Source organism: Carica papaya, chromosome 8 (genome assembly GCF_054855325.1).
Source record: "Carica papaya isolate Zhongbai chromosome 8, ASM5485532v1, whole genome shotgun sequence".
NCBI lineage: Eukaryota > Viridiplantae > Streptophyta > Magnoliopsida > Brassicales > Caricaceae > Carica > Carica papaya.
The window spans coordinates 29,293,265-29,305,574 of NC_142316.1; the positions used below are offsets into that span (position 1 = coordinate 29,293,265).

The following is a 12,310-nucleotide window of genomic DNA, read 5'->3' on the forward strand; positions in this document are numbered from 1 at the left end:
TAGCTTGCTAAAATGTTATTTTCTCTATTTTTTAAAAAAAAAAATATTCATGTAAAGTTAGTATCTAACTCGGTTTGGTAAGAAATTTTAGTTACACATATACATAACATGTGCATACCAGAGAGTGAATGGCCAGTTCCATTAACTAATTTTGAGTTTAATTCTAGGTGAAAGTGTATTAACATAATTTATTCATATAAACTTAATTTTACGAACAAGTAGTTTAATAGATTGTTTAAAACCTTTTATTGTTGCTGATATCTTCATTAAAGGCCCAATCCATTTTACTTGAAACTATTGGAGCCCTTTTTGTTATAATTGCTAAAAAGGCCTTCTTTAAATGGAAGATTTGGTTGAAAACTTTATAAATCAGTAATCAATACATGCAAATTGGCATGTAAGATGGTATGGTTTACTTTTGCATGCGACTTGTTGTTTGTGATTTTCTGCCAAGTGTCTACATAATATATATATATATATATATATTATGTAGATGTGTAGTACTGTAATGGAAAAGCCCATCATGTATATATGTAAGCAAATCCACGTTTACAACTGGCATATATATATATATATATATACATACAATCGTCCAAAATCATTATAACCAACCAAACAGGCTGGGCGGGCCGGAATTTCCTGTCTTATGGTTTATCTCTCCATTTTCTTTATTCTTGAGATTTTAACACTATCAGAATCTACCCATAAGGTCGTTATAGTTGGAGCATGATTTTCATGGATACTTCCATGAGATTTTATTGCAGATTGATTATATTAATGGGGGCTAATAGCGATATCAAGAAAATGTAAGCCAGCTAAAACCCTACTGGATAACTGAAATGATTAATTACATCACAAAAATATTATATCAAATCACCCACCCAACTTTATATACCATCTTAGCTAATCAAAACCCAAAATGGCTTATCCACAATTAGGATATGTTTGTAGCAAATTTAGAAATTTATATATATATATATATATATATTAAAAGTTAAAAATTTTTCCTTAAAATTAAAATTATGGATTTATATATACTTATATATTAAATATCTACCTTGAAAAAGTTTGTAATTTAGCCTCTCAAACTTCCGGCTTTTCCTTCACATTCATGGTTAGGCTTTTAATCAAACCAACCATTAATGCAGAACTGGATTGATTTGATCCACTGCCTGCTCTTTTGACCAATCAACCAGTGGTCCAAACTAATAAATCCACCTGATAATACCCCTTGAAGAAAATATATTGAATTGGAGAGAAGAAGAAATTAATCATAAGAGAAAAAGACTTGAAAAGAGAAAAATGAATTATCCAAATTCCTTTGTAAGTCACAAATAACTCCGTGTTAATTTGGGCGACAACAATCCACACCCCATATTCATAAGTGATTCCCAAGGTGTTATATGAATTCAATGATTTAAAAAGACTCTTTTTTTTTTTTTGGTTAAAGGGTAAAAAGATCCCATCAGAATTTATAACTTTATGGGCCTAACTTTTTTATCAACCCCCACATGATGTAATTTCTCTAGATCCAATCATCCACAGAGCAGAAATACTAGGAAAATGCAGCCAGCTACTTCACAACTAAGCACTTGCACCCACTATATATATATACATACATATTTATATTACACCATCTAATCAACACAAATAACCATGGCGCTAATTTGGCAGAACAATCTTTTACTGGTTCTTCTCTCATTGTTTTGCATGGCAATGGTGGTTTCTTCACACGACAGGCATTATACTACCCCTAATGTTACTCGCCTCACAGATTACTTCTCTCATGTCTCCGTTAATCAAGCCTTCTCAAACTTTTTTGGGGGCAAAAATATTCAAGTTATCAGTAATGGATCCATGGCTAGACTTGCTCTTGACAAATCTTCAGGTCACAAATCCTCTCACATTCGTTTTCTGTTGTTGAAAATCTCAAGATGAAATTTAATTTTCTGGGCTAATTTTTCTACAGGCTCTGGATTTCTCTCAAAGAACAAATATTACTATGGATTCTTCAGCGCTGCAATTAAGTTGCCTGCTGGCTTTTCCTCCGGAGTTGTTGTGGCATTCTATGTAAAAAAAGCTTCATGATCTTTTAATATTCCATTGATCTGATCTGTAGGGTTTATGTAGAGTTGAAGAATGAAGAAAGTGGGGCTAATTAGACCTGGGAATTTGTTATGTTTTGTGTTACAGTTGTCTAACTCAGACACTTATCCCCACCACCACGACGAGATAGACATTGAACTTCTGGGTCACGACAAGAGAGACGACTGGGTTCTTCAAACAAATATATATGCAAATGGAAGTGTAAGTACAGGAAGAGAAGAAAAGTTCTACTTCTGGTTTGACCCAACTCAACAACACCATTACTACAGCATCATCTGGAACAGTCACCATATAGTGTATGTGTTTGTGCCTGTGTGTGTGCGTATATATATATATATATATATAAAATTACAAACTACAGAGAGATTTTGTATAGGTAATCGGAGTTGATTGAATGAAATGCAGGTTTCTAGTGGATAACATACCAGTTAGAGAATTCCCAAACAGAGGTGCCTTCTCATCAGCTTATCCATCAAGGCCTATGTCACTGTACGTGACGATCTGGGATGGATCTCAGTGGGCAACTCATGGAGGAAAATACCCTGTTAACTACAAATACGCACCATTTATTGCTTCATTTGCCGACATGGAAGTCGGTGGCTGCACCTATACTAATAATAACAATAATAATCATACAGTACAGGCAGTGAGTTCATGTTCAAAGTCTGGTATTTCGAGCTTGGACCCCATTGATGGACAAGACTTTGCTAGCTTGTCAAAGCAACAAGCTTTGGCTATGGATTGGGCAAGAAGAAAGCTCATGTTTTACTCTTACTGCAAAGATACTTCCAGGTATAAAGTCATGCCACCAGAGTGCAAATAATTTTATTTTAATTTCTTTTTTGTTTAATTCTTTCCCTCTTGCAGGAGGAAATGAATAAATAGTGAAGCAAATTTTTGGATATACAAATCATTGATTGTAATCCTACTTGTTTCTAACTCTGTCTTGGATATACAAATCATTGATTGTAATCCTACTTGTTTCTAACTCTGTCTTCTCATTTTTGTTTGCTAATTAAACTCACCTGTAAAAGGATTTGATGTAGATTAAAATTTAAGTGGCAAAAAGCTAATTAATCTCTGAGAATCCCAAAAAATGTCGCCCAACAGATCTCGGGTTTGGATGCTTTCTCAGATATTGCAAAACACCCATCAGATAATTATAATTATAATTAGAAAATCATCAGCTAAAGACGTGATGAATCAAATCTGACAACAGATGCCCCAAGTATTTTACTTTTATCTTTTTGTTTGTTCCAAGCACTGTGAATGTTCTGGTGAGAGGTAGTCAACAGGGAGAAGGGTAGGACAGAACTTACAGTAAAACGAGTGACATAATTTTAAGCAGAGACAGCTATACGGCTAACTGGAGGCCACTAATAATATGGTACATATGCACAAGCCCTGTTGCCTGAATTTGCAGACAAGACTTCGTGTGGAGACATGGGTTTGGCCCAAAACTTAAAAATTTTAAGAGTTTATATTTATTTTGTTTATCTATGCAAGTGTCACGACAAAAGTTTGTTGTCTTCAAATTGTACTTGTCTACTTTTCTTACTTATAAAACAGACACCGACCGCCACATTGGGTAGATATATGCAGCAGACATGCTGTCAGAGACTTGGCGGAGAGGGTATCACAGCCAAAATGAATACTAAACAGGTTTTGCTTTGGGGAAAAAAATATATCGAACAGTAATCAATTTTCAATCGGTAACAAAGAGACCCAGAGCATAGATATAACTTTAGTTATAAGTGGATGCAAATATTCTATTTAAAGATCACAAATTTGAAGTTACTTGACTTTTATTTTAATGCTTTTAGTAAAAAAAAAAAAAAATTATGATTGTTAGATTTTTTTAATTAAAATAATTATAATAAATTAATATTTGATATAAAAAAATTTATTTAAAAAAAGTAGATACATAATTTATCTTATTCGATTTTAAAGTTGGAAATGTTTCTATGATCATCGTCATCATCCCCTCCTTTATCACATTCATAATTATCTGTTCACACCTCAATTTTATGAAATCGGTGTGTCTTTGATTAATAAGAAGAGTGAAAATAAAAAGTAGGCAGTTTAGAGCCATGTTGGATTCTTCAAGGCAGTAATAACAGCCTTCACTTGCAAGTAATTGGAAAGACTGTAGATACCCTTTTCTCTTCCATGTCCACTCATCTTGTATCCACCAAAAGGAATAGCAGCATCAAAGACATCAAAGCAATTTATCCACACTGATCCAGCTCGCAAGACACGTGTCAATGTGTTAGCAGTGTCTAGATTCTGTGTAAATATCCCAGCAGCCAACCCATAGCGAGTGTCATTTGCTCGTTGAATAACTTCATTGAGGTCCCTGCAATCAGCCAAATATTGAAGTTAGCAACAAGGATACTTTTATGCTGTACATTGAGCTAAGACACAGAGATTCTCACTTGAATTTCAATATGCTCTGAACAGGACCAAATATCTCATCTTTTGCTATCAGCATGTCATCCTGATATGGTGATCATTATTCATCAGGTTAGTTATCTTCATAATCATGTGACAAATTGGTAGAAATTTGGGTTTTTATCTTTGAAGTACCTTAACATCGGAGAAAACAGTGGGCTGAATGTAGTAACCCTTATTACCAAGTCGCTCGCCTCCAGTTTCAAGAGTTGCTCCACTTTCAATACCTGATCTTATATAATTTAGGATCTTCTTGAATTGATCACAATCAACCTGGTTATTCATTTAGGAGGTTATCAGCACTATAAGCCATAGCTAACTAACTTAAATCATAGATGCAACTTGGCCTTCTCAAAACAAAAAATTGACTATCAGTTTCATATAAATTATTACTCACCTGTGGACCTTGCTCAACGCCGTTCTTAAATGGGTCCCCTACTATACGTTTTGCCGCCCGTGCTTTTGCTTTCTCAACAAACTCATCGTAAATACGCTCATGTACAAAAGTGCGAGAGCCAGCACAACAACATTGGCCCTGAAGGTAGCACATTATACACAACTTGATGTTAATTGCATAAATTTTTTGGCTTAAAATAACCTTGGTGTTTTAAAGACATATTTTGGACATGCCTGATTAAAAAATAGAGCAAAGTGTGCCATTTCAACTGCCTTATCTACATCTGCATCCTCACATATAATAAAAGGAGATTTTCCTCCAAGCTCCAAGGTTACTGGCTTAAGATTGCTTTTTGCAGCCAATTGGAGAACAGCTTTTCCAGTTTCAGTTGATCCAGTGAAAGCAAGCTGCAGCAAGAGCATTAACCATTTAAGTGCACAAGTTTTTCAGACAACACATGCAAGTTAGCTAGATTGTTATTCACTGTCACATGTAATATTAATTAAATCCGAAACAAATCAATGGTATCCCAGACTTCCAAGACCACAATTGACTATTTTCTATACTCGCTACGTAGCACTCAAGCTAAATCACTCTATACCAAGTCTATTTCCAAGAAGAACTGAGGGAAAGCTAATTTCCCCCTCTCCATTAGCTCTGCTGTAAACTAGATACCCTAATAGATACATAGCCTACCATCATTAATGGCCCCGTAATTGCAGGAATTCAATTTTATCCTACAGATATTTACTAAATCATAACAGAAACAAGATACACCCTCTATATAATTCAGGAAAACTGTTTCCAGGTTATGGCATGCAGTTCTACAAAGGAAAATAACCTTGTTTTATAATTCTACTAGACTAAATCATAAAAATGAAGCCATGAAATGCTGAAGTACAGATGTCCAGATTATATATTACCTTATCCACTTTCATATGACTGGCAAGTGCTGCACCAGCAGTTGGACCAAAACCGGAAACCACATTTAAAACGCCAGCGGGTAGTCCAGCCTACCACAAAGATAACCCCATAAAAAAAAAAGAAAAGAAAATATACATTTCGGCAGAAAAATCATTCTGCACTAACATATGTTCAGGAACAATATGAGACTGTTAATCAACAGACATGAGTTAAAAATAATCATTGCAAATCTTGAAGGCATTATAACATGTATCTATTCGTCCTATAAACCTAATAGTAACAGTAAGATGGATGTTAATCATTCATTTAAAATGAATTCTTACATTAAAAAATAATTTGACTTCCAAATATACTGTACCTTACAGGGCAACATTCTAATTACAATATATAGTGTCAAAATTTGGATGTAATCCTCAACTAAGGGAAAATAGGACAATAAAAAGAATTAAGTAATGGAAAAAATTCACAGTCTACCTCATGGAAAAGACTTGAAACATAAAGAGCAGACAAGGGAGTCTGCTCAGCTGTCTTAAGAACAATGGTATTTCCACATGCTAATGCCGGCCCAACCTTCCAGGCAAACATGAGAAGTGGAAAATTCCAAGGAATAATTTGACCAGCAACACCAATCGGTTCATGAAGAGTTTGCACATGATACGGACCGTCAGCAGGAGCAGTTAGACCATGGATCTTATCCGCCCAACCTGAGGAACTCGTAAAAAGATAAAAAAAAATGGCATGAGATGAATTAACTACACACGTTATAGAAACATTACTGTATTTTCTTTACTCGCCCACCAGCATAGTATCGGAACAAGCGTGTGAGCATCGGTATTTCAACTTTTGCAGACTGCTCGTAAGGCTTTCCATTATCCCATGTCTCAAGTGCTGCAATCTCATCATTATGTTTTTCTAGCAAGTCAGCAAAACGGAGCAATATCTTTGATCTTTCCTGGAAAACAAAAGGCAATATAAAGCATAAATCTTCAAATCTTATGCTTTAAACAAAAATCAAACAAGTAAATAAGGATTACATAAGCTGTCATCCTCGGCCAAGGTCCTTCATCAAATGCCTTACGAGCAGCAGAGACTGCTCGATTAATATCTTCTGCATCACCCTCAGCAACATTTGCAATGACATCACCTGTTCGGGGATCCAAAGTAGGAAAGGTTTTTCCTGTGCAAACGAATCTCGCATATGATACATAGCCTTAGGTTACTCATTCGAGCCAGTGTTCATGCACACGTAAATCAGCCTATATAACCTAAGAAAAAGGGTTTTCTAAAAACTAAAAAATGCATATAATTAACGACATCAGAATTTTTCAATGAATTGAGAGTTCACCTGATGCTGCATCAACAAACTGTCCATTTATAAAGAGTCGAGTAAACTTTATGTCGACATTTGGATTAATTGGTTCCTCCAGAGAAACCGCAGTGCTGTAATTGTAGGTTCCTCTGCTGAAAACAGAATTCCTTCCTGAAGCATTGGAATTTAGTAATCATGTACTACCCATGAACTAAGATAAATAAGAGAAAATCATAGCCCAGAAAAAACGGAGTGTAACAGATGCTAAACTAGATTTTTGCTTTTATTAATATGACACGATGCAACCTATTTATCTACGGTATAGCCCTACACAGTAAACATTAGACACTTAGAATAGGAAAGATGTCAAAGTACAATTGGCTTTGCGAACAAAAATAACTTCTGATAATCCTAGCGTAAGATCATAACGAAATAAATGCGATTGCAGAATCGAATTTGTATCAAAAGAAAAAATGGTTGTCCGATTGCGTGGGAAATAAAATTTTCGGTTCGATACTTGTTTCGGATACTGATATAATCATATAAAAGAAAACGGAAGCGACGTCTGGAATTCTCTGCTTTATGTTGTATTGGTCACTAGAGAAACAGATATTGCAGAGTTAGATTTAAGATTCAAACGCGATTCCTCCACTGTCATTGCTTTTCTCGGCAGCCAAACAAAAAATTAACTTTCTCACAGCAAAAGATTCCAATCAAAGTCTTTCTAACATTACAATCACTGTCGCCACGATCAATAGATATTCCTTAGAATCAGAAGTTATTTTGAGATACAATAACAACATCATACTATTAAGTGCGAATGCGATCATCATCATCATTATAAAAATGTAGATATATCTATTTCCAGGAGAATCGGAAAAACTAAGAACAGCATCAAGAAGCAAAAGAACCTATCTCTGATCGAGAAATTGAGGTTTACCGACTCACCTCGAGGAAAGATAGAAGAAGAAAAGGTGCGAGAGAGCAAGCACGAGATTCTCCTTGTCGCCATCGTAGCTGCTTTCCTTTTCCCTCACTAGTGTTGCGTGAAAGACCGAACACTATCCTTCTATATATATAAAACAAACCTGTATCATAATTTGAATTTTAAATGTACTATAGATAAAATCATATTTCATAAAATGAAATGGACATATATCTTTTGGAAAATTAAATTCAAAAAAAAAAAAAGAAAAGATAAAATATTAAGAATGATTTTAAGTTAAAATGAATAGCTAAAAGATAAAAGTTTCTTGAACTGGACAATTTTTCTGCCAATGATGATAGAGCAGAGATAAGGAAAAAAATGATAGAAAAGCGGCAGAGGACGCGCCTGTTACCAGCTTAGAAGTAATATTCACTTTCCTATTTTGTGAATCAATATATTACGTTAAGAAACTTGAAGTGCGTACGTGGTTTCCTAATCCGCAAAAGAGATGTCTAAGTGGAAGTGAAATCCACAATGAATTAGTACCAGAAGTTAGGAACTTTCCTATTTCGAAAAAGGTCGAAGATAAGTTAGGATGTGGAAATTTACAGTGAGCACGAATTATTTTCAAACAATTTGGCAAATGGCGGTCAGCTTTGAGGTTTGACCGATCAATTCGTCAGAAGCCTGCAGAAGTAGAAGTTTGACCGCCATATTTGCCTCTTTCTCGGTAAAATTTGGAATTTTTAACCTACACTTGGAAAACTTCAGAATATTATTAAATTTATTTATGGATTTACATAAGTTAATTTAATTTTTTTAAATAATTTTACATAAAATTATAGTAATACATTACAAATTCAATTAATAAATTAATTTCTCCCTTTAAAAAATTATAAATTAAACATTATCACATCATAATATTTTTTTATATCAAGAATGTTGAAACCTTGCACACACCATTTACATATCTTTTTTTATATTTTAACTATTAGAAAATTTAATTTCTAAAATGCACGCAATCACAAAAGAATAAAAAAATGAAATGCAAAAAATATGAAATTTAACGTAATTTGATAAATGTGTATATTCACGGCCAAGACAAAAAAAAAATTTACTTTGATTAAATGTGAGTACATCACCAATAGATCATCAAATCATATATAGAGTAATTATAAGAGTTTTCTCTCACAAATCTCTCCAGAATATACATAAAATAATCTACAAAATATGTAAAGCTGTAATTTAAAAGAAAATAAAATTATAAATTAAATGCAAAAACGAAATAATAGAGTTTAGAATTTACATTCCTTACACAATAATTTAGAAGGCCCAATAGGGTTACGAGAATGTCTCTTCTAAAAAAACAAACGAAAATAAAAAAAAAACGAACGAAAAGTAAACAACTTATCATTTTAAGACGACCTCACTAACTTTTGAAGAAGTCCGGGTGGTGAACTGTTCACGATTCTTTTGTTAATCGAAATCTAGGTCTTGATTTTCTTGATCTGAAATAGTTAATGAAATGGTAAATTACACTAACCCAGTAAAAATATCACACTACTCACCGATACAGAAACTAAATGTTGGTAAAAATCATAAAAAAAACTAATTGAGCTCTTGATTTAAGTAAATTTATTTATCATAAAGAAATTCATTTATTGCATATATTTACCGTTTGCGAGATTTTCAAAATTAACCTATAGAGACAATAATTCAAATAACATTTCAATCTTATATTCAAGTAAACAAAAACTTTTCATCTTTATTTGACTACTGGTATTCCTAGAGTCCATAGGGATGTCCCACTATGCGTGAACCATTATTTAACATTGTCAACTAACCGGTTGTCCCCATATTTTGTCCAATATGAGCGCCAAGAATACCATCCATCAATACTTCATCTGGTATGAGAGTAAAACGGGTCGTACTCATACTCCGTCCAATATGAGCGCCAAAAATATCAATCTTCGATACCCCGTTCAGTATGAGGCAACGTTCACAATAAGATTCTCTGTATACCCGGTCCGTCCACCATCTCTAAGGATATCCAGTAAGGCTATTATTCATTCATTCACTTAATCAATCAATTTTTTGTTTATATTTAATTTTTAATTTCACAATTTAACCATAAATCAACACAAGACAAACAATACATGCATTAACTTAATACAAGACAAACAATACATGCATCATATTTATGTTGACAAAATTAACATAACTCTCCGACTTATTTCTCATTTTCTCTTTCAACTTTAGATATTTTTTTCCTAAAGTGACCATAATCCTTGTGCTCAAAATAGTTTGTCTTCTTATCTCTAGATTTGATCTAGTTTTTGTTACGTGCTCTTCTCCTATTTGTCAAACTCTCTTCTTCTATTCTATATTCTTAAAAATTATTTTTCAATTTTTTTGATTTTAGTGCATTATTAATATTATTCAATAAAGTCTCATAAGATAATGATGGTAAATATTGTTTAATCAATGTCTAATACTCATTATCAATCTTGATATATATGTTATTTAAGTCCATAAAAATAGAACTAAATTTATTAAAATATTGTTTAATTGGTGTGTCTTTCATTTATTCTCATATTGTACAATATTTTTTTTCAAAGTAAAAGTGGTTTGTTAACAATTTTGTAGAGTATAAATAACTCTTCCACTTTCTTCCATATAGCTAAAGTAAAAATTCCTCAAGTAATTTCCCGTAGAAGATTATTGGTCACACTCATTAAAATCACACATAATGTTCTCTCTTGCAACTCTGTCTTATACAGCTCTCTCATACCTTCAATAAATTTTTTCTTCAATATCCTCCATAAAACTTATAAAATTAAGAATAATTTTATTTTAATTTTCAACACACTAAAACTCATTCCACCATCAAACTTTTTAATTTCATACTTTGTGAATATTATCCCAAATTCCTAGATTGTGTACTTTCAAAAACAAAACAAAAAATTACTCATAAGGAAACACGAATATGCATAAAATCATTGGTTTGCAACCAGAGATGCCACCACCCAGAACTACACGTGTCACTGCATGCGTTGCTGTCAGGACCACCACATGGGCATTGCGATTTGACCGAAAATCAACATAAAAAATAACTAGTTCAGATCTAGAACGAATATCGTGAAATCTGGCTACAAAATGTCGAAAAACACAACAGATATAGTTTTGTATAACCAGCTACCACCTCGGCTTCTCCCTCTCCAGTCTTTTGGTTTCAGGAGTGGACATATGACTTCACAGCCCCATTTTGAATTTTTTCTTCTCCGATCCCTTCTTTGCACAGATCTGAACAAATCTGGAATATTGTGTCATGATTATTTCTCTTCCAACTGCACTACACACAGACCATACATCTTTTTTTTGCGCAATTCTGATCTAGTTATACATTGATCAGATCTGTCTTACTCGTGTGATTCCGTCGCCGTACACTTAAGGATCTGTCTCTCAAACAGATTTGTCTTAATCCTAAAATTGACAACACCTTAATCTCGCGCATAAACCTCAGCAACATTACATCGTTGCAACCGGACGTCATTGCATAGATATGAGTTTCCTATTACGGGTCAAACCAGATTGACACAACACCTCTTCAACTTCGGCTTCAAGCGTCAGTCAGATTACAACTGCCACCTTCTGGTCCCTTTAGGTTGCGCTGCCACTACATTATTAGTGAATTTATCACTTAATATTAATGTAAAGGGGTTTGAACTTTTAAAAAAATAAATTTATAATTTAAATACGCAAGCAAATAATAAAGTTAGGGTTTACATTTCTTACACAGTAAATTATAATGTGCAATAGAATTACGAAAATGTTTGTTCTAAACGACAAACGGTTAATTAAAAAAAAAACAAATAAATAAATATCCTAGAACAAGATTCACTAACACTTGAAGGGAGTTCAGAATGTGAACTACTCACAACACTCTTACTGATCGAGATTTGAATCTTGATTTTCTTGATCTGAAATGGTTAATGAAAGAGTGCACTATACTATCTCAGTAAGAATATTATACTAATAACATATATGAAAAATCGAAGATTGGTAAAAATTAGGAAAACAACTAATAGAACCTTTGTTTTAATTAAATACATTTAACTTAAAAACGTCTATTTGATACTTAACGTTACGAGTTTTTAAAAAAAAACAACCTATGAAGACTCATATCCATATCATT

At 33.3% G+C, this 12,310-nt stretch overlaps 2 protein-coding genes across 3 annotated transcripts; one reads left to right on the forward strand and one right to left on the reverse strand.

The window, feature by feature from the left end:
• The first annotated feature begins 1,567 nt into the window (after positions 1-1,567).
• Positions 1,568-3,126, forward strand: XTH33 (xyloglucan:xyloglucosyl transferase 33). Its single transcript, XM_022040168.2, has 4 exons — positions 1,568-1,888; positions 1,970-2,070; positions 2,194-2,402; positions 2,512-3,126. Exons 1-4 carry the CDS (start codon positions 1,657-1,659, stop codon positions 2,927-2,929), a joined length of 960 nt encoding a protein of 319 aa, XP_021895860.1. The 5' UTR covers positions 1,568-1,656; the 3' UTR covers positions 2,930-3,126.
• Positions 3,127-3,993: 867 nt separating this feature from the next.
• On the reverse strand, positions 3,994-8,539 carry LOC110813141 (benzaldehyde dehydrogenase, mitochondrial). Of its 2 annotated transcripts, XM_022040167.2 has the most exons (12): positions 8,521-8,539; positions 8,136-8,256; positions 7,224-7,358; positions 6,913-7,055; positions 6,677-6,830; positions 6,353-6,582; positions 5,878-5,967; positions 5,188-5,361; positions 4,955-5,092; positions 4,693-4,830; positions 4,542-4,603; positions 3,994-4,462 (listed from the first exon to the last, which is right to left on the reverse strand). In XM_022040167.2, the coding sequence occupies exons 2-12, from the start codon at positions 8,197-8,199 to the stop codon at positions 4,189-4,191; spliced, it is 1,602 nt and encodes a 533-aa protein (XP_021895859.1). In that variant the 5' UTR covers positions 8,200-8,256; positions 8,521-8,539; the 3' UTR covers positions 3,994-4,188. The 2 variants fall into 2 exon arrangements, with proteins under 2 accessions (XP_021895859.1, XP_088065407.1); XM_088209281.1 differs by lacking the exons at positions 8,136-8,256; positions 8,521-8,539 and adding an exon at positions 7,996-8,126.
• Between the last annotated feature and the right edge of the window lie 3,771 nt (positions 8,540-12,310).